General features: G+C 40.5%; 1 protein-coding gene and 1 long non-coding RNA gene across 2 annotated transcripts; one reads left to right on the top strand and one right to left on the bottom strand.

Annotated features, from left to right (window-relative positions):
- Positions 1 to 5,860: 5,860 nt before the first annotated feature.
- LOC111500808 (uncharacterized) lies at positions 5,861 to 15,616 on the bottom strand. Its single transcript, XM_024804424.2, has 4 exons — positions 14,626 to 15,616; positions 14,164 to 14,480; positions 13,770 to 13,955; positions 5,861 to 6,196 (listed from the first exon to the last, which is right to left on the bottom strand). Exons 1-4 carry the CDS (start codon positions 15,252 to 15,254, stop codon positions 6,105 to 6,107), a joined length of 1,224 nt encoding a protein of 407 aa, XP_024660192.2. The 5' UTR covers positions 15,255 to 15,616; the 3' UTR covers positions 5,861 to 6,104.
- A 659-nt stretch (positions 15,617 to 16,275) lies between these two features.
- LOC143421346 (uncharacterized) lies at positions 16,276 to 18,629 on the top strand. The gene is made up of 3 exons (XR_013100981.1): positions 16,276 to 16,376; positions 16,646 to 16,756; positions 18,165 to 18,629. It is a non-coding gene; the product is annotated as an uncharacterized LOC143421346 (long non-coding RNA).
- Positions 18,630 to 24,463: the final 5,834 nt, after the last annotated feature.

Here is a 24,463-nt window from a genome sequence, read left to right as displayed (position 1 = left end):
ATATTTGTGCACTAATTGATGCCATAGACCAGTTTGTAATTTTGACATAGTAGCTAGTGCAGTTATTCGTAAGTTGCAGTTATTTGTTTGTGCAGTCTGTGCGTTTGTTTGATAGTTAATCCCATATGCTGATTTGTGGTTTGGACAGTTGCATGTGAAAATAAAGAAGCAAATGATACAGAAGTGTTTTGTGCGTTAATTGTTGCGCGTCATTGGTGTCCTCATGTTTAGCCTGCCGCGGCCACTGGTTGGAAGAGCCGCAACAAAGAAGCTCGAATGTACTGTTGATGTTGATGCCGTCAGTTACACAATGGACTCGGAGCCAGCACAACAGAGCCTGCAGCAGGGCAGGAATGCATTTCTTACTTGGAAATTCCAACACCACTTCACATTTAAAGAAGAAAAGGATGGGCGAATATGACTCACTATATAAAGTAGGCCAAATCTGATGCAAGTCTTTTAGTTTTTACTATTTCTTTTCCATGGGAAATGAAGACAGAACACTAAACAGCAGTAACTTTTGTAGGGTTACTGAAGTTGGACTAGCTGGTATATAATGATGTGATCATTTATTTAACCCTGATTTTAACAGCTCCCAAAGAACCCCCACAGAGTCACTCTGTGAGCAGTTTGCAGACCACTTCAGGGGAAAAGTCAGCGCCATCAGATCTGACATTTTATCTAATATGATTTTAAACACATCTGAGGGCTCGATTGTACCTGAGGAGACACTGGACAGCTTTGTCCTGGTTAATGCTGAAAACCTTAAGAAAGTTTTCTCCACAGTGAGACCCACCACATGTCTTTTAGATCCAATCCCCTCTTCACTCTTTAAAACACTTTATGGATTTTTTGAAGCTGAGCTTTTATACATGATGAATTGCTTTCTTCAGCTGGGTGTCTTCTCTGTTGCCTTTAAAACGGCAGTGGTGAGGCCCCTTCTGAAGAAGAGCAATTTGGATTGTAATGATTTTAATAACTACAGACCTGTATCCAACTTACCATTTTTAAGTAAAATCTTAGAAAAACTTGTTTTTACTCAGATTAATGACTTTTTGAATGATAGACAGATCCTGGAGATATTCCAGTCTGGATTTAGGGTGAACCACAGCACAGAGACGGCTCTCCTAAAGGTTTTAAATGGTCTTAGATGTAACTGGGACTCCCAAAAGCTCTCAGTCCTGGTGCTACTGGATCTAAGTGCAGCCTTTGATACAGTAGACCACGCTATTTTTTTTTTTTTTTTTTTTTTTTTTTTTTAAACAGACTGAAACACATGGTGGGCCTCTCTGGTGCTGTACACAACTGGTTCACTTCCTATCTCTCTGACAGAACTTTTATGGTGAGTATGGATACATGCTCCTCTAAGATCCATAAAATGACATGTGGTGTGCCTCAAGGGTCGGTTCTAGGCCCTGTACTTTTTAATTTGTATACGTTGCCTCTCGGCGGTGTCATCAGGAGGCATGGAGTGAACTTCCACAGTTACGCTGATGACACGCAGCTGTACATCTCCGTGTCTCCTGATGACACCAGACCAATGGATGCCCTTTTTAACTGTATTTTAGATATAAGATCTTGGATGGCAGAAAACTTTTTACAGCTTAACCAGGACAAAACTAAAGTTTTAATCATCTCTCCTGAGGCTCAGAGAGAGAAACTCTTGTCTAAATTACAGGCATTTTCACTATGTCCTTCGCTACAAGTGGAAAAACCTGGGTGTTATTTTTGACTCTGAGCTTGGTTTTATCCCACATGTTAAATATGTAACCAAAATTGGATTTTATCATCTAAAAAATATAGCCAGAGTCCGCCCTATTCTCTCTCGGGCAAACACGGAGATGCTGATGCATGCTTTTATTACCAGTCGCATTGATTACTGTAATGCCCTGCTCTCTGGTCTTCCTAAAAAGAATATTTCAACTTTACAACTTTTACAAAACTCGGCAGCTCGTGTGCTGACGAAGACCAGAGGGCGGGCCCACATTACACCGGTTTTAGAATCGCTGCACTGGCTCCCCGTGTGTTTCAGGATCGATTTTAAAGTTCTTTTATTGGTTTTTAAATGTCTTAATGGTCTTGGGCCTTCTTATCTCTCAGATCTGCTTTTACCGTATGAACCCTCGCGGACCCTGAGGTCCTCTGGTACTGGCCTATTGATTGTCCCTAAAGTCAGGACACATACTCACGGAGAGGCAGCTTTTCAGTGGTATGGTCCTCATCTGTGGAACAGCCTGCTGGAGGAGCTCAGGGCCGCAGAGAACGTACATGTTTTTAAGAACAGGCTCAAGACCCACCTTTTTAATTTAGCTTTTACTTAACGTTTATTTATTTTATGCTTATTTATTCTATCCTGTTATTCTATTATTAATTTAGGCTTTACCTAATATTTATTGATTTATTTTTTAATCTTGTTACTCTATTTATATTGTATCCCGTTCTCATTTATTTTATCGTTTTACCCTGTATATATCCTATTGTGTCATATCTCCAGTGTTTCCTCAGAGGGCGCTCCCTGCACCGGGGCTGTGATCGACCATGGTTGCTGGGGCTCTGGGGTCCTCTCAGCCTGGTGGCTGGGGGGCTTCTTTGCCTCCCTCCTGCTGTGTGCCCAGCCTGGAGGCTACGGTCTGTGACCGGCTCCCGGTGCAGACGGCTCCCTGTTATAGTGTTTCCTCACTTGGCTCATGCGTACCCAGCCCAATTTTACTCTTTTTGTGTGTGTGTGTGTGTGTGTGTGTGTGTGTGTGTGTGTGTGTGTGTGTGTGTGTGTGTGTGTGTGTGTGTGTGTGTGTGTGTGTGTGTGTGTGTATTCACATCGTTTATGTTAATGACAGTGTGGGGAGTGAGTTGGAGGGTGGGGTGGGCTGCTTTTAACCATGTAAAGCACTTTGTTCTACTTTTTTTTTTGTATGAAAAGTGCTTTATAAATAAAGATTGATTGATTGCTACATGATCGCTAGCGACACAGCTATGTTAGCATAGAAACACAGTGAAGCTGGAGGATGAATGCTAACTTTTTTCCACTCGATAAAAGTTAGCATGAGGGTTTCTGGTGGTCAGGGACAAATGCAATCGCATGGCAGGATGCCTTAAACAGATCAAACTTCAGTCAGGAGAATAACTGAGCTGTACAGTAAATAAGTTAAGAACAATGGAATAAAACAAAACAGTAAAAAATAAAACATAGTACATAAAAATTAAAACAGCCCTATATTTAAAAACAAGCTAAAACAGCATTGAATCTACTAAAACAACTGAAGTAAAACTAAAAACCAACATCTCACAAGGAGTGAAAGGCCAGGGTGAATAGATGGGTTTTCAGGAGTGATTTAAAAACAGGCAGAGAAGGGGCCTGTCTTATCTCTAAAGGCAGATCGTTCCACAGTTTTGGAGCTGCTACGGCAAAAGCACGATCTCCTCTAAGTTTACGCTCAGTCAGATGCATTTAGGAGCAGCTGATCAGCTGACCTGAGAGAGCCGGTGGGTGTATAAGGCTGCAGCAGCTCAGAGAGATAAGATGGGGCTAGGCCAGAGCTTCCCAAAGTGTGGGGCCCGCCTCCTAGGGGGGGGCGCAGAGCCATTGCAGGGTGGGGGGAGGCGGTATGAAAAGGGGACAAAAACAAAATGCTTGGACACTGCTAGCACGGGGCGCCTACACAAACGCAAAGCAGGAGATGAAGCATCGCTGAATAGGTTTCCAAACCAACTTTATTCCAAGCCAAAGACTAGAAAATATGGTGAAGCATATCTGCCCTTTGGTTTCACCTGCACAAGCGCTGAGGTAGGTCTCCCCTGCAGAATTGGTTTTCCCTTCGTCGGGAGCAGCGCTGGGCTGTTCAAATCACGGACAAACAGTATCCCACATTCTTGATTTTTAGTTCACAAACACTTGTTGTAATGACTAACTACTCCTGACATTTTGGAGACGTTAGCTCTTTATACAGTAAAGTTAGAGTGGGATACAAAAAATATCAGGCTGATCCTGCCACGATTTGTTCCCCCGGTTCAAATCACGGAATAACAGTATCCCACTGTGACACACGCTAGGCACAGATACACCCACACACAGGTCGTTGTCATCAGATCCCACATTTATTAAGAGTGTGCACTGAATTACAACAGAACACCGTCTGACAGCGGTCGGTTTCCCCAGCGTCTCTCTCCTCCGCTCCTCTCCACCTCACTATATAAAGGAAAGGAAAACCACCATCAGTCCAAAATCGCCATCAGCTGTTCTTACCAGCATCGCCCCGTTGAGCTCACTGCACCACTCCTCCCCTGCAGCCGCGCCCCGGACCACACCTCCGCCACACCCACAGTTTATGTTTTTAATCCCATTTTGCACAGAGAAGCATTTTTTGAAAAATGTATTGATAGCAATGCTGAATATTATTACACAGTAAAAAAAAACAACTACATGTAAAATTACACCGTAGGGGTGTATGTCTAAGGAGCTCAATGAGGTAGCTTGGAGCTATATCGTTAATAATTCGGAAGGTGAGCAGCAGGATTTTGAATTGAATGCGATACTTAATGGGAAGCCAATGCAGGTCGGCAAGGACAGTGGGTGATAGAGGCATTGCATCGGTCTTTCCATCACATTTGTGGCTTCTTCTCCGCTGCTTCTAAGTGGAAATTGGTACATTTGACTTCACTACAATTATCTGACATCTTTAGTTGTTATTTTACAGATGAAGATTTGTGCTCATGAAACGCATGAAGTACAATTTTGTTTCTGTAGTTGATCAATCAGTTATTTGACTTGCATGAATTCAGCAACTATTATTATATGTTAAGTCTTTAAAAGTATTTACTGTTGATATTATTTTCTGTAAATTGTTCAAAATCATAAATGTGTGAGAAGCACTCAATCAGGGGCGACTCCAGCATCAAACCTTTAGGAGGGCTCAGCTCAGTCTTAATGTCATGCTTTTAGTGTTGCCTTCAAAAGAAATGTAATTTTTGGATGACCTACAGCAGTGTCTAAGAATAACAGATTTTAATATAATACATCAGCTTTACGGTGGTCACTTTAGTTTAAAACCCGATGCAATGGCACAGTCATGTTGACAGTAAATTTCAAAAACAGTTTAAGAAAAAGCAGATCAGAGGAGAAACCTGCACGGCATTGTTTCAGTCTCTTAACCACATAGAGGCAGGTCCACCAAATCATCAAGTATTTAAAGTACCATTATACAATACAGACAGTTCAAAATCCCCCTGCGACTCCACGTACCTGCACAAGAAGCAAACTGGTAATAGAGCTGATTTTAAATGACAGCTTTTGAATTCATGCAAACCCAAACACTTTGTTGTGCAGACTCAGCACAGAGACTCGTGTACACCAATTCAGAGAGTGGAGAACAGATTTGTAGTCTGTCACATCAGTATAGTGGCATTCATCCTGTTCAAGTTTACAGTGATGTGAATGTTGCTAAATGCTATTATTCACATTAATAGCAGAGTGCTACTGAAAAGCACACAACGCATCCATTTAATGCATGTAGATGTTGTGAAAAATCCACCTGATCTCTGTTAGTTCCAGTCTCTCTGTCCGCGCTTCCTCTTTGTACTGACAATCACACACAAACATTTTATATTCAACTAAAAAAATAACAAAAAAAATATGTATATATTCTTGTAATAATTATTTTAAGAGCAGTTTCGGATCATCGTTTGATAAGAGCATAGCACCCTGCTTAGTTATGAGCGATCACCATAGATGAATGTGGGCAAAGCAGAAGTGACATATATGTAGCCAGGTGGAAGGTCTTTATTATCGGACATGTCCCTGACTTTGACTTCATGTCCACTCTTACGTGTGGACATGAAGACATACTTCTTATGTGTGCTGTGTTCCTCCATCTTTCTCCCTTTTTCTCCCCAGCCATGAAGTCTTTTGAATTTTCACTCAATAACAGCACCTTTTAAAGTTATTTGTTTTTATTTATTTAAACATATAGTAAAATTAATATAAAGTGGTACATGTTATGCACTACCTAAAGTGTGAAGTCACAGAATGATACTATTTAGTGCAGTTTTTAATCATTACCAGTCTTCATCTTAGAGCTTGTGCTCTTATTGTGCCATGATGTCTCCTTTTAAACTGTGTGGATATTCACCTCTTCTTCATCCTTCCTGTTCCTTTCACCAAACTGCTCACTCTTGTTCTCCTCTGATCTCACTTCCTGTTCTGGTTATAAGAAGAATGCAGTCAGCATGTGTCAAAGACACTCCCTTAGATTAGATATTTAACATTTTATTTATCAACTATTTTATGCACTAAATCAATCAATTATTAAACAAATATCATATTGTAGAAAAGCAAATAATAATGCACTAAGCAGTTTCATGCCACAAGAGCTAAATGGTCACTTCACTGTATTTATTTCCCACAAACTACTATACCTAGGATCTTCAAGTTTCCACTATAATTCATTAATCTGCAGCGACTGTAGAACATAAAGTATATTGACCTCTATTGCTTTCTTTATGACTTGGCCTGAATACACACACATACACATCTTTGAATAGCACAACAAATGAGGTAATTTTCCATGTGTTTTAATAGGTTTTAGTGATTTATGGGTTTTATGTATGTGTGTGTATTTTGGTCTTCAGTGTAAATTTATACAAACTGTAATTTTTTCAGATGAAAGATCCATTATTTAATGTTGCTTTATGTTGACTCTATGGAGAATAAAGCCTTGCATGAGTGTTGCTATTTTTAAATTGTGGAGTGGAAGACCTACTGTACTTGTTGTTTAGTCTGTGATCTGAATGCCAAATTTAACCAAATTGAAAGCAAAGGTTACAGCTGGGATATTCCACACATTTGAAAGACTCATTGTGTAACTCAGATGTTTATGAGCTTTGATCACTCCAGCATAATAATTATCATGTAACTGCAAGAAGACTTAATGAAACTGAAACAATGCACCCTAACACAGGCATTTGAACTGTACGCTAAGGAGTGCATGAAGTGTACCTCTACAGCTGAAAAGAGTTTGACTCTATAATTTCTGGATCTACTGATTTGTTTCTGATGTATCTCTTCTTTTATTTAGCCTGTATTTGTATAGTGCTTTACTAGTCCCTAAGGTCCCCAAAGCGCTTTACACAACCAGTCATCCACCCATTCACACACTGGTGATGGCAAGCTACATTGTAGCCACAGCCACCCTGGGGCGCACTGACAGAGGCGAGGCTGCCCGACACTGGCGCCACCAGTAGGCAACGGGGGAAGTATCTTGCCCAAGGACACAACGACCGCGGCCGTACAAGCCGGGGCTCGAACCGGCAACCTTCCGGTTACAAGGCGAACTCCCAACTCTTGAGCCACAATCGCCCCATTATGAACAGAAAGATGATGAAATCCTGTTTATTTGAGAAAATGTCCTTAAACTATTTTTCCTCCTTCTTACTGAGTTTCCAAGCTACCTCTTTGTTAAGTGAATAAACTATTTGAACAAGAAAGATATCATGGCATTTATGATGATACTGTGTGTGTGTGTGTGTGTGTGTGTGTGTGTGTGTGTGTGTGTGTGTGTGTGTGTGTGTGTGTGTGTGTGTGTGCGTGCGTGCGCAGAGGGGAGGTCAAGACAGGAGCTCGCTGAGTTGACCTGGTACATCAAGTTTGGATTTCCCCAGTAAACAAAAAAGATTTAAACTTAAAAGATTTTGAGTTCATGCACACTAGAAAAAAAAAAATTCTCTTCATCACAATCATTTGTTTAAAAATATGGCTATTTTACTGATCTATGGTTATTATTAAAGAGGAAGGAAAGAAGAAGAGGAAGCCTGAGCCCAGGTTCTGTCCATTTTCATAACAAGTGACAGCACAGACATCTGAGCTTTTTCGTCATAAAGATTGTGATGTGAAGCATCAGCAGGTAAAGTGTCGTTAAAGTGTCACTTCAATAATGCTGCTGGGAGAAAGAAGTGTTGACACATACTAGTTTTGAATAAAAGGTTTAAAACACAAACAGTCGAATCCTAGGTGTTGCTTTTAAGCTTAAAGAATATAATAAGTTCTAAGACAATTCAGTTTACTTCTTACTGTCCATGTTGTGTTGTGGTATTTACTTTATCATGAATGTACGCTACTTTGTTCTAGCGACTGTAAAAAAAAATAATTGTATTCATGAAATAAACTAGACTTTCACAGTCTGCATCTTCCACAGTTTTTATGCTTTTTTTCCCACTCCAAGTTTGACACAAACCCACAGACAACCAAAGTTAACTAACTATGTGAAGCAATCACAGACACTGTAATGGCTGATTTTTCTAATAAACACAATCAGGTTAACATTAAGGTTTAACATTGAAGGAGATTTGTTCCATAGTCACAGTTATACTTGTATTTCCTTTACTTACATCCAACACTACTATGTTCTGTTTCAGTCCAGGTGCTGGCAGTTTATCCTTTGTTGTTTGGACAAATAAGCTTAAAGCTAAACCTTCATGTTTTTGATGGGAAAGTTTGTTAAACCATTGCTCTACTTATGTCTGCATGAGAGCAGATAATTATGATGTACTTGTAAAAAGACTTGATAAGCAGGTCACAGCTGAATCAAGGGGTAATAAAAATAAGACCACGCGGTCTCAGCACGACTACACATGCAGTGGGTTAGCGCACACATTTGAAAGACTCATTGTGTAACTCAGGATGTGACCCCTTATAAAGGAGACAGAGAAGTTCTGTTGTTCAGTCAAGTAAAACCTGGTGAAAGCGCAATTCTAAGACTCTGGTCGTTGCTTAAGTGTATAGATAAAAAATCTTTTCTTCATACATTCTTTTCTTACTATATTAGTATAATCGCCAAATCGATCATTTAATATTTATCTCCTGAAACGATCTACATTAACTTTTTATCCCTAGAAATGTGTTTCCAGAGTCCCAGGTTTAGTGACTTCCTGTCCACCATCACATTAGCCGAGTAGTTGTCAAATTTGAGGGGAGCAGAGAAGATCAGACACCAGTCAGCAGGTCAGAGGCCATCTCTCATTTCACAAATCAATCACTTGATTTATAAATGGAACAAACACCCCATCAGACCAGGTAATGACCCATTATGAGACAACAGCCGTCTGAGAGGAGATGTTCTGTATCACAAAACATGGGAAACAAACAAACTCTAGGCATTCTGAAATATATAAAGCTCAACAAAAAAAGACAACCATATCAGATCCTGATGTAATTCATGTTGTTGTTGTCTTTATTAGTCATTTAAAAAGAGGTCCAGAAAAAGTGTCCAGGAAGAGATTCTACTATTTATGCAGCACTGCCCCCGTGTGGCCACAAAGACACACAACAGCTTCATTTCTCAGCCTGTTGCCTTCTTTTTCCTTCATGATGTAAACAGTGCATGAACCGAAAGAAGTCAACCCATAAACTGTTAAACTGATACAACAATCATGATGATTATGTAACAAGTTGTAGTTGACTTTCTGGTGGTCGTTTTGGTATACAATTTAAAAGCCATTTTCTTTTATAAATACACCATACACTTTGTTCTTGACCATTTCTTTTCCTCATATCCTTAACGGACAGTGGAGGAACACTACATCTAGCTTCTGTTTAACATTTATCCAGGCGCCCCCACACTGTACCTCTACAGAAACCAAGGGAGAGACAGACACACAAAGATTTCCACTTGAATCTTGATCTCAAAATAGAAAAAGTTTTATCACAAAATAATTACAAGAGCACAAATAAAAACTCGAAACCAAAGACAAATGAAATAAAAGGGCAAGGCCCTGCGACTGAACACAGCACATCTTGCACACCTTTAAAATTCACAAATTTCAGTTTTCTTTGTCAGTCTGTGGTATTAAAAAAATCTCAACATGATGACCAATTTTTGACCTTTCACCTCTAGCATAGTTTTCTCTGGATTTCAATCTGGCCACTCCTGAAATGACATTTATCAGTGTATGTACAGCATCCATTTTTGGTTTAGACAGTCTGACTCCATGGCAACCTCCGAGACTCTTCTTTTCCTAAAAAAAAAAAAAAAAAGTCTCTATATGACCACCAACAAACCTGTTACACCATATTTTTTCACCAGCTCACCTTTGCTGAAGGTTCTCATACAAATCTAAACATCTATTGAGAAAGTCCACATCACTCTGATCTGTAATGAAAACAGAAAAACAATGACAACACCAGCAGAGGCCTCCGACATAAACCTGGCAACATAAATCTAGATAACTTTGCTTATTTATCTCTTAAAACATTCAACAAAGATTAAAAATTCTAACAAATATACCAATATAAATATATATTCCAGAAACAGGACATTCCAGTTAGATCCTCTCCAAACTTATACTGGGCAGCTCAGCCCATCATCCACTTTTACAAAACAGAAAGCCGCCTGATACAACAGCCCCAAAAGTGACAAAAATCCACCTCCAAAAAGCAAAACTTCTCATAATGGAAAAACAAAAAAGATTGTCAATCCTATCAAACACTTTCTCTTAATCTAAAGAAATTATTCCAACATCAAACTGTGAAATTTACAAATAACTACCAAGTCTCTCATGAGAAAACTCTTGTTCACATTAGAGCTGTGTGGTACACAGTACGACTGATCTCTGTGAGCGATTCATTTCACAAAGTGTTTCGGCCTGGTGGCCAGTACTTTTGAAGGAAGTTAGTAATCTGTGCATAACAGAGCCACGTCTCCATTTCTAAGCAGAGACAAATCTCTGTTTTTTAGGGAGAAGAGAGAGCCCCACATGATGGCTCGATGCCAGTAACAGTCTTTTACAGAAGTCTGCAGGCAGCCCACCCTGTGCAGGAGCCAGCTGACCAGCAGCAGCACTAATCTCCTCCAAAGAAAAGTTAGCATCCAGGACAGCTCTGTCCTCAGAGCTCAGCTGAGGAAGCCCCTGCAGCAGCTTCTCCACTCAAGCTTTATTACTTTACTCCATCCCTAACATGGTGGTGTAAAAGTCCACGGCATACTGACCTGCTCTGCATCCAGGAAAAACCACTAACGCCACATAAACTACACTAACAACACCATACACAATTACACTAACTCATAATCAGCCTCACAACACACCACACATAAAAAAAACACAACTTTCAGCCAGACAAACCACACAGTCCACCAAACTTCCATCATTCACAAGAGAGAGGGAGAGATATAAAACGAGAGAGTTTAGTGGATGTGTGTTTGTGTGTGTGATACACACAATTTATGAATGTACTCTCCAATAAAGGTTATGTAGTTGATGAAAAGTGGGTTAGATTAAATGTTTACATTTCTTGTGCATGAAGTAAACTATAATATTTATATGTAAAATTCCACACCTACACCTGTGCGCCCTCACACTGCAGCACATTTTACTCCCCTGGTTGCAGAAACCGTTCTATATTTTGTCACAGCTGCAAAAGAAGCTCCACTCAAAGAAACTCAAAGTTGATGGAGAGGAAGAGATTTCAGAACATGAGGCAGGAAGGTGGGGAGAGACTGAGGCGGTATGGCACACAGGAAACGGTCGAGGGCAGACTCAAACCCAAGCTCCTGCAGTGGGAACTCTAACGTTTAGTACATGTGTCCCCACTCAGCCAGGTGAGATATAGCAGAACCATCAATTCAGAGTCTGACAGTAAGGGTGAAGACGAGCCTGACTGTTGGTCTGCTCCAAAACAAGCCCATAAGCAAGCTTTGAAATAATATGTTACAAAAGTGTGAAACTGCGACATGAAATTTGATTTGAAAATGAAATTCATCCTGATCAGGAGCTGTTATGATCTAAATGGTGTTCTAGATCCAGTAAGCATTCATTCAACTCGTATGCAGCAAAATTAAAAATAAGTTACCACATGTTGTTTTTTAATTTGGTAAATAATTGATAAAATGTTAAAAGTACTGGTCGTACCTTAGCCACATGTTTTTTCTGTGTCCTGAACTACAAGGTTTCTGGACAGGGTATTTTGCTATTATGTCAACTGTTCTTGGGGTAACTCTTCATCCTTGTCCTCTGATTGCTGTATTTGGGATTCCTGTTCGCTCACTTACACTTGATTCCACACAAAAGGATATTATAGCCTTCACATCCCTATTAGCGAGACGTCTAATATTGTTGCATTGGAAGTCTGTTAAGTATCCTACTGTTTCCCGGTGGCTTGAAGATGTCATGTTTTTTTTAAAACTTGAAAAAATTAAATATACGTTGAGAGGTTGCACAGCCAAATTTTTTCACAAGTGGCAACCCTTTATCTCTTATTTTGCTAGTCTAGAGGTATTGCCTGTTTAAATCTACTTTTGTTACTGTTATATTCCTCTAATATGTTTGATGGTTGTGTTGATCTGTGTGGGACTGGGGGGCGTTGTGGTTTGTTTTTTTTTTGTTATATATATATATATATATATATATATATATATATATATATATATATATATATATATATATATATATATATATATATATATATATATATATATATATATATATACACACACACACACACACACACACACACACACACACACACACTTAGGAAAATGAAGAAAGGTTGACTGTATTTCGGTAACTACTTACAGAAAAAGATTGATGAGCAGAAAAAAAGAAACAAACTTTAATTGTTTCTGATTAGAAGCTGTACAATCCGGACTGACTTTAACAAATGTGCTATAGGCTCACCTGGAAAATAGTGAGCTTTAAAAGACTGATTTTGTTCCAAAGGCTTGCACAGACCTCAACCAATCCTAAGGCTAATTAGCACGGCTAGAATTTTAAAAACATTTGTTAAATGATGTCATTGCTAACATATACCTGTTTTAGAGCATGGTGAGTAGCGAGAATGCAAAGTTATTGTTACCTCTAAAAAGAAAAATGTGAAGATGTGATATTAGCATGAGCTATATAGTATCTCCAAAAGTTGATTCTGTTCATCTGGACTTTACGTTTTGTGGGAAAAACGTTTCGTCACTCATCCAATTGACTTCTTCAGTCTCAGCTGACTGCAGGTTTCCCCAATCTTATAAACAGTGCATGTATATGGTTACCTGCCCCCTTGCAAAACTTTGCTAGACCCGTCCCTGCACAGTTACCAGCTGTCAGTAAAAAAGGATCCTGATGTTATTTGTCTCTCAGAAACAGTTCATAACTTCCCTTCAACTTATTCATGTCACCTAAAAGGTAAACCTGTTTCTCCATCACCTGTTCAGCTCTGATGATTCAGTAAGGACATCTCCTGGTTTCATCTTCACGTTTCCCTCTCACCATATATCCAAACCGATATCATGACCAGCAGCTGTTACAGCTGTGGCTCCAGCCAACATCAGCTGATACTAGAAAGTAATATTAAATAAATTCTAATAGCAGCTGATCAAGTTTTAACCTGCTGCTGTTGTTTAGAGCGACCACCGCTGGTTTCCTCTTTCTGGCTCGAAATGCGCGATAAACAAACAAGAGAGAAAAGCGATCAGCTGATCATTGATCAGTTTCATCATTTAAGTAGCAACAGGAGAGAGAGGGAGAGAGAATGGGAGAAGAAGAGGCAGCTGGCCACGTAAAGACACAGAAGAACTCCAGCTTTGTGTATTTTTTTTTCATTCAAGCTGGACATTCAAGCACACTTTACTTTCTGAACCTTTTGTTCAGTTTCAGCAAGAGCTGGTTTTCTAAATTAACAGAGGCAATCCGACTTCGTTTGGCTGTGAAGAGTAGACCAGCACAGCTAAAAAGTCGTTCACACGCAGCAGAAGCAGGCAGAGCTGTGTTCAGTTTAAGAGAGAGGTTTTTGATACCTGAGAAGGAGTGCAGCAGCTCCATGGTGTCTGTGGCACAAGCAAGGTAACCATCAAGCTCAACTGCACTTTGCAGCCTTCTGGAGATTGGTTTGGAGAAGAATTCATCTTCATCAGATGACTCTCTTTGCTGATCCTCACTCTCATGCTCTGTCGTTTCAAGATGTTGTTTGATGTATGTCAAGGCTGTAATTGCAAGTAGATAACACAATTTTGTTATTTAAATTTCAGTGATTATTCCTGAACACAAATTTAAAAACGGCAAATTCTCAAAAAGGATTGTTTAGTATTCGGGACAGACCATCAATAACTTACAATGTATTAGGTGAAATACTCACTTAAGCATGTGTTCAAATGTAAAAATACACAAAAATGGGATCACATGAATCCTTACCAGCCTCTGTTACATCTGCTCTGTCAGTCCAGGAAGTCTTGAACTTGGGTAAGAGGACTGCAGCTGCAGCCAACTCTGGATCCTCCATCATCGCTCCAAAACGCTTTTGAAGGCCATTTTGCAGGACTCTGATGAGTGGCACGCATGTCTTGCTTGATGTCTCCAGCCTGCTAAGTTTGAACAGTAGTTGTTGGATTACTGGCAGGAGCCATCCCATAAAGGAAGTGGACTCAGACTGAAGAATGTTTGAAGCTTTCACCAGTGGCTTCATGGTGGTACAGTACTCCCTTAGGAATGCAACTTCTGCAGGACTCAACCTGTAAGACACAACAACAAAACCCACCATGACTATAACAGGGATCTTCTGATTTAATATTAAGAGTCTGCTCACGTTTTTAACCATCCATTAAGGAAAATTCACAAGATTTGCAACCATATTGGTAGGTGTCCAATTTTACTCACATTTTCACCTTGAACTCCTCACAAATGCTCCTGATGGCATTTTCCCCCTTCTCATCAATGATGCGTATTATCCTTTCAATGGCAAGGTAGGTTGAATTCCATTGTGTTGCATTGGGACGAATGATCTGTAGTTCACACTTGTCCTCTACCACTTCATTAGCCAAATGAGTTTTGTTCCAAATGGCCTGGCATTTTGCAAAGCATGCACGGGAGAGCCTCTCGTAGGTTTCATTCATGCTCTCTGCTAGGGCAGCATCAGATGTTGCCACAAGGTTTAGCAGGTGACATGCACATCGCTGATGAGACGGGAGTTGATACTCCAAACCAGAGTCTTCATCAAGAATTGCACTTGCCTCATGGTAGTCAATATGGTCAGTCAGGTCAATAGTTTCTGGGTCTGTTTCATCTTCAGCTTCATCTGCATCATTTTGTGCCCCAAACAGTGGATCCAACTTTGTCAAGGCCTTCCACATATCAGTTGTGGTTCTTACAACTTTGCCTCTAATCTTGTATTGGCAATGGATATCATCAAGCGCACCAGCAAGCATGTCAAATGTGTGAGACCCTCTCAATCTTTTGCATGCTGGTGCTGCAGATCTTCTTTCCAGGGACTCTTCCTCCAATGGCATGTGACTCCAAGGTAACTTTTCTGATGAGCTGACCAACAATCAGTAGTGGTAGCAACAAATTTGACTTTATCCAATGCTGCAACCAAAGTCATCTTCATGTGATCAGCAGCTTCACAGATTCTGGCACGGACAGTGGGTCTGGAGAGGACTTTGGCTTGAGGTTGTAATGTGGTAACCAATTCTTTGAAAGATGGCTGTTCTACCACTGCAAATGGCTGTAGACCCTCACATATGAAATTGATGACAAGCATGTCAACAGTTGCTTGTGGAACATGTTTGTTTGCAGCTCTCAACATCAGGTCTGGTAACTTGGCTTGTGTATTTGCTGAGAGCTTGTTTGGTGTGGCTGTGGCCTTTCGCTGACGAGACGTTGATGCCACAGTGATATTGTACTGCTCAATCTTCGATGGATGTTTCCTCCGTAGAGATAAATATTATCATACGTCAGGTTCATACATTACTTCATAACATCACTGTGATTAACACTACAGGAAAACATTTTTAAAACATCATTCAACTAGACATGAGCTAATCTTTGATTGTTTAGCATAGTATAAAAGAGTGGTGAATTTGGTCAAATCTTGCAGATATATTGCTGTATTTATTTACAAATGTAAACCAATTTTGAACGATCATTGCGAAAAACATGAATTTCTGTATACATTCCAAGTTCTGTAATCTGTATACTATCTGTAAAAAGAGTATCGACCAATGTATCAGTATCTAAATTTTTAAGTCCTTTTTATCAGTATCACCCTAAAGTTTTCAGTATTAGTCAGGTTCTAAAAATACTAAGAGAGCAAAATATGTGTATATAGCAAATGTAATTTAAGGAAAGGGATCACATACACAAAAATGCTGCCCATACAGCTAACAAATAAAAACAATCCACATTATGTTCTTTAAAAAAAATATATCATATTGGGAAACATATAACCCTACTGATTAAGAGCCACGTCACTATGATAGACCTATATCAGGCCAATGATCCTGATCAACTGATCCATCAAGCGGGCTCTGGTACATGTGAGCTGAGAGCTGGAAGATTAATTTGAGATGCAGCTCAGCACTGTGTTCAAATTTTGTTTTTGTTTTTTATATAGGCCAGCTGATTGTAGGCCTGTGAGTTTTAAATGACTACAAATTTAATTTATTGTAATGACGGTGGTTATCCAAATAATAAGCTAAAACATTCCTACGAATTTAGCTCAATTATGCATGCACACACGCACATTAGCTAGCTCCGTCTTATTTTAATATCAGGCTAACCAATGGCGGTGACAATATCTCAGCCAAACTAATAACCTTAACACACATGAAAAATAAGAAGGCAATATTGTACACGTATAGTTGTAAAACCTCTTACCTCAATGTGTTTTTTTTTTTTTTAGATTAGACGCTGAAGTCTTGTAAGCTGAAATGACTGTAGAGGTCAAACAAAGTTTGCACTGCATCTGGACGCTGTCTCCTTTTCTCCCTCTGCACATGAAAAATTCCTCCAGGTATGGCCACGGGCACACGTCCTCCGTCTTTTCTACGTCGTTTTCATGGTTGACAGTTGTCCTCTGTCTCCATTTTGGCTTCTTTGTCTCCACATCTTCCGTCTATAAAGTAGTTTGTACTCCACCATGTAGCACCTCCAGACACCTGTGCCTGCTGCTGCATCAGAGTTTATTCTTTGCTTACGTCTTAAATTGGCCGGTCGGGATTGCACGGCTTTATTGGCTGCAAAAATGCAGACGAAAGGTTTGAATATTAATTCAAATTGTGGGCGTACTCAGTAGATTACATGGTGTAAGTTGTACTCAAGTATGAGTAAAATTACACACTTGAAAAATTACTCATAAAAGTACAAGTACCCAAAAAATCTACTTAATTACAGTAACGTGAGTATTTGTAATTCATTACTTCCACCCCTGACAGTAAATGACCATAAATTAACTGTAAATTACACTGCGGTGAGCTCCATTCATATCCGGTTGTTCAGTGATGACGCCACGAATCCTACTTCCGGGTCTAAAGTAGTCTGCGTTTAATATGGCTTTTGTGTTGTTAACATGTTTAATGTTATGTATTTTCTTCTATTTGATCTCAAAAGAAAGGGAGGTCAACAGGGATCACTGACTGTCAGTGATCCCTGTTGACCTCCCTCGGCTTTTATTACCGCTAATCATTTATTTAAGCTCAGTTTTTAAAACCTTAGGATGTAACTACAGCCCAGCCCATGCAGCAGTATATGAATGACTAACCTCGTATTTTGGATGGATTATCTCAGTTGTTCTCCTCGCGTATAGGTGTAACGGAGAAACAGCCAATCAAATCGCAGCTTTTCGGGCATTGGAAAAAAATGGTTTTTTTTACACTGAACTGTCTGAGCGCGGGTTCGAGTCCTGGTTGGGACAAAGGTTGTGTTACATTATCAAAAGTTAAACACCATTTTCAATTTACTTATTGTGGATAACATTTATTTTTCACTTTGCTTTTAATTTTTATTTCATTATCATTTTATTTAGATTATATAGTGTTATGGCCTGTGGAGCAATTTTTCTGCATTACGTACCTATACTGTCATAACTCAGACTGTATCATGACAGTCTTGAGATGATACATACCAGACATATAGTCTACAATTATGCAGACATCCAACTTTTAATAAAAAGACTAAAGCTAAAACTATAATACAGATACATTCTGATGACATAGAAAATGATGCTTATACATAATTTAAACAAGGCATGTCTGTAATAAGTCATCTGTCTGCTTCCTGGTGGCTGTTAGTTTATATCTATTCATTTTCCAGCACAAACTCAGTACTGACATCATTACTTTATTCCAGTCATGCTCTTGCCAGCCTCCACTCTGCATGCTTTAAATCTGTTGCTCTTCTGCTTCTACCATTCTGTGTTTCAGATCCTCAGCTATGCAGCCCGCCTCCTCTCCTTTCTCCTCCTCACCGTGGTCACTCAGAACCCTGTCCCAGCCTCCATCTTCATCACTACCAGCATTTTGACTCTGGGGTGTGGCTTATGCAAAATCCTGTCACTGCTGAGATTTCTTCTGCTATGATGGGTCATTGGAGTCTAACTGCCTAACAGTTACATTTATTTCTGTATCTCAATAAATCATGTTCGGTTTTTCCACATGATCTCTCCTTATTGAACTGCTTTTGTAGATAAGCTTCAAGCCAGAAAGCAACAATACCTAAACCAAAAATATTATCATCAGAAGTGAGAAAGTGTCTGGACTATCTCCAGCTGTGTTGCATGTATTAAAGATAACTTCAGACACTGTCTGGTTGTCATGTCTGAAACAGGCTGTATAGTCACACAGATAAAAGACAGCAGTCATGTTTCTAATATTACAAATCAACCAGAAAGATTATAAAGATAAAAGCTGTGAGACCCCACTAGAGAAAGGATGGCTTGTTATCATTACATGAAGTGATTTAGAAATAATATGTAAGCTTTCAGGGCTGCACTCATAGCTTTTTAAAACTGATTACCTGATGGTGAGCACACACAGGTATATAAACATACAGGTGAACTCTAAGAGGTTATAAAGAAGAGAGCTGTGCTGCTATTTTTACAGAACACAATTTATTCACATTTTTATATTTACAATCAGTTTTTATTTATATAAACAAAATAAACATTACAAAACTAGAACAAAACTATCTTATGTACAATATCAACAGTTTCTCCCCTATTTCCTCTTTTCTTCCACCCATCTTTGTCTCTCTGCCTCGTAGAAAGGAGACTCCTGAATCTCCTTCCAGGTGCTCTTGGCTCGTGAGCCAAAGCCAACCAGCTGATCATCCTCAGAGGCTTCTGCAGCAACACTCACTCTGCTGGTCTTGCAGTTCAGAAGAGTCTTTATCTCTGTAAAGCTGAGGGCATACTGTACAAATGAATGCAAGCTCTCCTTGCCATGCCCTTCTTCCACAGAGGTCCCTGCAGCCTCTTCCTTCTGGAGATCTTTGATCAGGTACATGGTGTACCCGACATCATTCCCCAGAAGCCACCGGAAAGATTTCCCTTTATACTTTCCAAACTGCAGAATGTACTCTCCCTGCACTTCCTTCATGTCAGACTCATCCCCTCCTCTCTGATAGATGACAGTCAGAGCATTCTGATGTACAACATCATCCCTCACAGGTGCAGACTTGTCCTGCAGTTTGGGGTCATTTTTAATCCGTCGAGCTTCTTTTGACGGGTCCTGGAGAAGGTATCCAAGTGGCCCCTTGCGGAACAACCACAGAGATTTTCCCTGGATATGGCGCAACTTTCTTCTGCATCTTGACAAGCAGTGAAAAAATAAACAATTATATTAAACAAAATTGATTCCAAACACAAACAAAGACATTTCAGGTTATAATCTTGCTGCTGGGTTTACACAGCAGGATGCAGGAGAACAATAACGAGACTCAATTTGAAAGAACATTGACAACATTTGGGATAAAAGTGTTTTTTCCTCCAGGTATAACAAACTGTTCTGTCTGTAAATAAAAACCTTTCATGGTTGAATGATTATTGGCATATCTGCAAAATTTGTGGTAACTGCTTAGTAGTCATGGCACATAAGAATTGCTGGTAGATTAACAACATATATGTATTTAAGCTATCGTGTTTATTCATACACGAGTGGGCATTGCTCATGTTAGAGATATCAAAACAGATTTTCGCATTGATAAGGTGACTGACCATTACAACATGAAAGCAATACATTTTCTTTTAAAGCAGGTTCAGTCATTTAGCATGTCATCTCATAACAAGACACTTATTGGTTATTTAATTGTACCACATTATAGTAATGTCAGTGTCACAGCAGTCGGAAACCTACAAAGTTTATTTAATGGCAAAACACGTCAATGAAACACGTAATTTATTTAAGGATCACGTTCATTCATTTTTTACCGTGCCACTTTACAACAGCAGATAAACTCCCACCGTCTTTAACTGAGCGATGGAAATGCAATCGCAACACGCCTATTACCTGTAATATACACCTGTAAATGTATTCTGTTTGGTTTACTGTTATTTCAAACGACGTTTCTTACCTTTGATCAATGAATGAGGAGCGTTGGGATGTGTTGCGAGCGTTGAGTTACTTGTTTTCTCTCCCGAAACGTAAAAGAGGAGATTTTTTAAAAGTGCCGCCGCATCTCAAACTCGTTACAGCGCCGGAAGACCGTAGTGGCCAAAAATATATTACATCCGTAGTGGTTTAGCACTACCATAGAGAATGAATGGGAAACGGTTTAGGCCGTTTAGCTAAACAATCCCAGGCTCCCGCGCGACAAACGTCACTGCTGTTTAGTTTTCTGTCTTCATTTATGTTGGAAGTGATAGCAGAGCTGTACGTTTTAACTTGTTTCCAAAACCCCGCAGTCAGGACATGTTATATTGTATTTAGATAGAAGCTAGCGAGCTAACTCCCTGCTAACTTCTAACTCCGTTAAATGTCATAAATTCCGTTTTCATGGATGCCTGGATGTTAAACTCAATTGTTACACCTGATAGAGCAGAACGCTGATCATTTTATTAAAGATGAAAGACTTTAGACAGTTTTTCAACTCTCAGTAATGCCATAGTGATCGTTTGATATATGGACCTGCAGCGGAGTTTAGACCCAGACACGGCTAGTGACGTCAGACTGAACAATCGGATAGTTCTATCACGTGCACGTGTACACGTTGACAACCGTAACCATGGTCGCCGAGGGTATATAAATGCTGCACAAGGTTCCAAACGTCCGTTTACACTTGCTCGTGGACTTGTTTCGACCTGCTCCAACCTCAGCCTGTGGAAAGCTAAGTTTTGCAAAACATTTTACTAAAAGCGGATTTAATTTGAGAGCACAACAAGTACTTCATCTGTGGATCGTTTGTACTTGTTTTTGTTTTTCAAGTTTGAAGATGGCTCGCCGTGGACCCGGACTCCCCGACTGTCACCTGGACTCCCCGACTGTCACCTGGACTTCGCTGCAGGTACGTTTGAAAATTTCTTTAAATGTAAATTACTGTAATAATTTAACAAGTTCCAGTGTGAATATCAAGTTCTAACGTGATCAAATATGTGTATTCCAAGATTGTTTCCCGTAAATTGTTTGTATGTTTTAAATTTTCCGGGAGAGGTGTAGAAATTATTAACGACTGGTGTATGAATATGAAAAAAAGGTGTTACTTTGATTTGAAGGCTTCAAATTTGACACTTTTCTTTAAAATGAAATGGTTAAAAATAGCTTAATGGACTAAAATTTGTAAAATGCCCAAAAATCAGTTTCTGTGGTAACGGCATCTTCAAGATGTCATGGCGTCAGAACACGCAGGCGTAAACACACAGATCCAGGTCCCCTCCTGACATCCTTTTCTTCTCCGGATCAAAGGCTTTATTGACATAAACTATATTTTTTCTCTGCTGCAAAACACAAAGATAGCAGATAGCTTTTCTTCAAATTCTTTAATTCTCAATCGCTTTTGCAACTTTGTACTTTTGTATTACTTGCAGCAACAACTCCACCTCATTGTTAGTCCATTTAAAAAGCTCGTCGCTTTTCCTTTTCATTTTCCTGCACGTTTCAAAGAGCCGGAAAGTAAATAAACGGCAGACAGAAATGAGGCAGGTCCAGTCACCTTGCGTTTCACGCATGCGCAGTACTGGAACGTAAGCGTTTTTGGCCGTTTCAATGTGGACACACAACTCTGTGAAAACGGTAGTTTGGACACGAGCATTTTCAGACAAAAACGCCTTTTTCAAATTGATCCGGGCTAGTGTGAGTAAGATCACAGGCCGTTCCAATGACGTCACCAATCACCACACTTCAAAGCACAAAGCCTGCGTTGTCACAGTAACGCATTCTGCGATAGGAGGTCATATATAGGAGTGAACTTGACTCTCACACAGCCTTAACTGTCTGCCTGTCCTCATGTCTGCAGTGCTGCTGTCTCCGGTCACCCTGCATGTTTCTAAGGTTAGTTTTCTCCATATTTATATTGTTCTTGTAGTTTTTGTCCTCTGGTTTTTGTCCTTGAGGTTTGAATATACATGTCAAATCAAATCAAATCACTTTTATTGTCACATCACATGTGCAGGTACATTGGTACAGTACATGTGAGTGAAATTCTTGTGTGCGAGCTTCACAAGCAACAGAGTTGTGCAAACTACAATAACGTGCAAAATACAATAACGTAAACAAGCAAAATATAAGAATGGCTAATCTGAAACTAATAAATATATGTACAATATATAATAGTATATGCATTTCTGGATGTGTATACTAAATGTTTTTCTACGTGTGTGTGTGTGTGTGTATACACATTTTTTACGAATTAAATAGAGTAAACAATAAAATAAAATATATAAAAATATACAGAGTTGAGACATGTGCAAAACAGTGGCATTACTGTACAGTGTGTAGTACATAATGTTGAAGTTCCAGTTGTGAAGCTGAGGTGTCTATGAAGTGTTCAGCAGTCTGATGGCCTGATGTGTCTCTCAGTCTGCTGGTACGGGATGCTGCAGAACCTCCTTCCTGTGGGAAGTAGTCGGAACAGTTTATGGCTGGGGTGACTGGAGTCCTTGATGATCCTCCCCGCTTTCCTCAGGCAGCGCTTCCTCTGTGTGTGTGTGTGTGTGTGTGTGTGTGTGTGTGTGTGTGTGTGTGTGTGTGTGTGTGTGTGTGTGTGTGTGTGTGTGTGTGTGTGTGTGTGTGTGTGTGTGTGTGTGTGTGTGTGTGTGTGTGTGTGTTTTGTACTCAGATTAGGTTTGAAGTGTCTGTGTGGTGCAGCTGGTCTGGTCTGTCTCTGTACAGTCGAGGCTGCACCCACCTATAAAAGGTGGAGGCTCACCAGGACATGCACACCTCACAAGTTCCCGGCTCTCTCGACTCTGTTGAAGACGGGTTTCTTGGAGAAGGGGAGGGCAGTGAGGCACAGTCCCCCGTCCCCCGACGCCCCTCGCGATGCACCTCCGTCTTCGACTAACCCTCTGCATAGGAGCCGTGAGAGCCAGGAACTTGTGAGTTTTGTATGTCCACTCAGGCATCCTTCATACCTGGTCTGTAGGAAGTTCCTGTCAGAAGGAGGGGACACCGCGAGGGCGTCGAGGGGCGGAAGGCGGTGCCTTAGTGCCTTCCTCCTTCTGACATTGTAAAGGAACCCTATTTTTTTTTAATGGTGAGATGTATGTTTGTGTCTGTGTGTGTGTCTGTGTCTGTGTGTATGTATGTATGTGTTTTTTGTCCTCAGATTAGGTTTGAAGTGTCTGTGTGGTGCAGCTGGTCTGGTCTGTCTCTGTACAGTCGAGGCTTTACCCACCTATAAAAGGTGGAGGCTCACCAGGACATGCACACCTCACAAGTTCCCGGCTCTCTCGACTCGGTTGAAGACGGGTTTCTTGGAGAAGGGGAGGGCAGTGAGGCACAGTCCCCCGTCCCCCGACGCCCCTCGCGATGCCCCTCCGTCTTCGACTAACCCTCTGCATAGGAGCCGTGAGAGCCAGGAACTTGTGAGTTTTGTATGTCCACTCAGGCATCCTTCATACCTGGTCTGTAGGAAGTTCCTGTCAGAAGGAGGGGGCACCGCGAGGGCGTCGAGGGGCGGAAGGCGGTGCCTTAGTGCCTTCCTCCTTCTGACATTGTAAAGGAACCCTATTTTTTTTTTAATGGTGAGATGTATGTTTGTGTCTGTGTGTGTGTCTGTGTCTGTGTGTATGTATGTATGTGTTTTTTGTCCTCAGATTAGGTTTTAAGTGTCTGTGTGGTGCAGCTGGTCTGGTCTGTCTCTGTACAGTCGAGGCTGCACCCACCTATAAAAGGTGGAGGCTCACCAGGACATGCACACCTCACAAGTTCCCGGCTCTCTCGACTCGGTTGAAGACGGGTTTCTTGGAGAAGGGGAGGGCAGTGAGGCACAGTCCCCCGTCCCCCGACGCCCCTCGCGATGCCCCTCCGTCTTCGACTAACCCTCTGCATAGGAGCCGTGAGAGCCAGGAACTTGTGAGTTTTGTATGTCCACTCAGGCATCCTTCATACCTGGTCTGTAGGAAGTTCCTATCAGAAGGAGGGGGCACCGCGAGGGCGTCGAGGGGCGGAAGGCGGTGCCTTAGTGCCTTCCTCCTTCTGACATTGTAAAGGAACCCTATTTTTTTAATGGTAAGATGTTTGTGTCTGTGTGTGTGTGTGTGTGTGTGTGTGTGTGTGTGTGTGTGTGT

This window comes from Maylandia zebra, linkage group LG12 (assembly GCF_041146795.1).
Source record: "Maylandia zebra isolate NMK-2024a linkage group LG12, Mzebra_GT3a, whole genome shotgun sequence".
Classification (NCBI taxonomy): Eukaryota; Metazoa; Chordata; class Actinopteri; order Cichliformes; family Cichlidae; genus Maylandia; species Maylandia zebra.
Note: the sequence above shows the minus strand (reverse complement) of the source record. Positions and strands in the feature narration are given on the sequence as shown.

What these genes read in the sequence shown, in the direction of transcription:
- LOC111500808 (XM_024804424.2), bottom strand. Translation starts at nt 15,254, where the DNA reads ATGCCATTGGAGGAAGAGTCCCTGGAAAGAAGATCTGCAGCACCAGCA. An exon ending in GAGGAGTTCAAGGTGAAAAT is followed by an intron (nt 14,481 to 14,625) that starts GTGAGTAAAATT and finishes TGTGTCTTACAG; the next exon opens with GTTGAGTCCTGCAGAAGTTG. An exon ending in AGCAGATGTAACAGAGGCTG is followed by an intron (nt 13,956 to 14,163) that starts GTAAGGATTCAT and finishes TTGCAATTACAG; the next exon opens with CCTTGACATACATCAAACAA.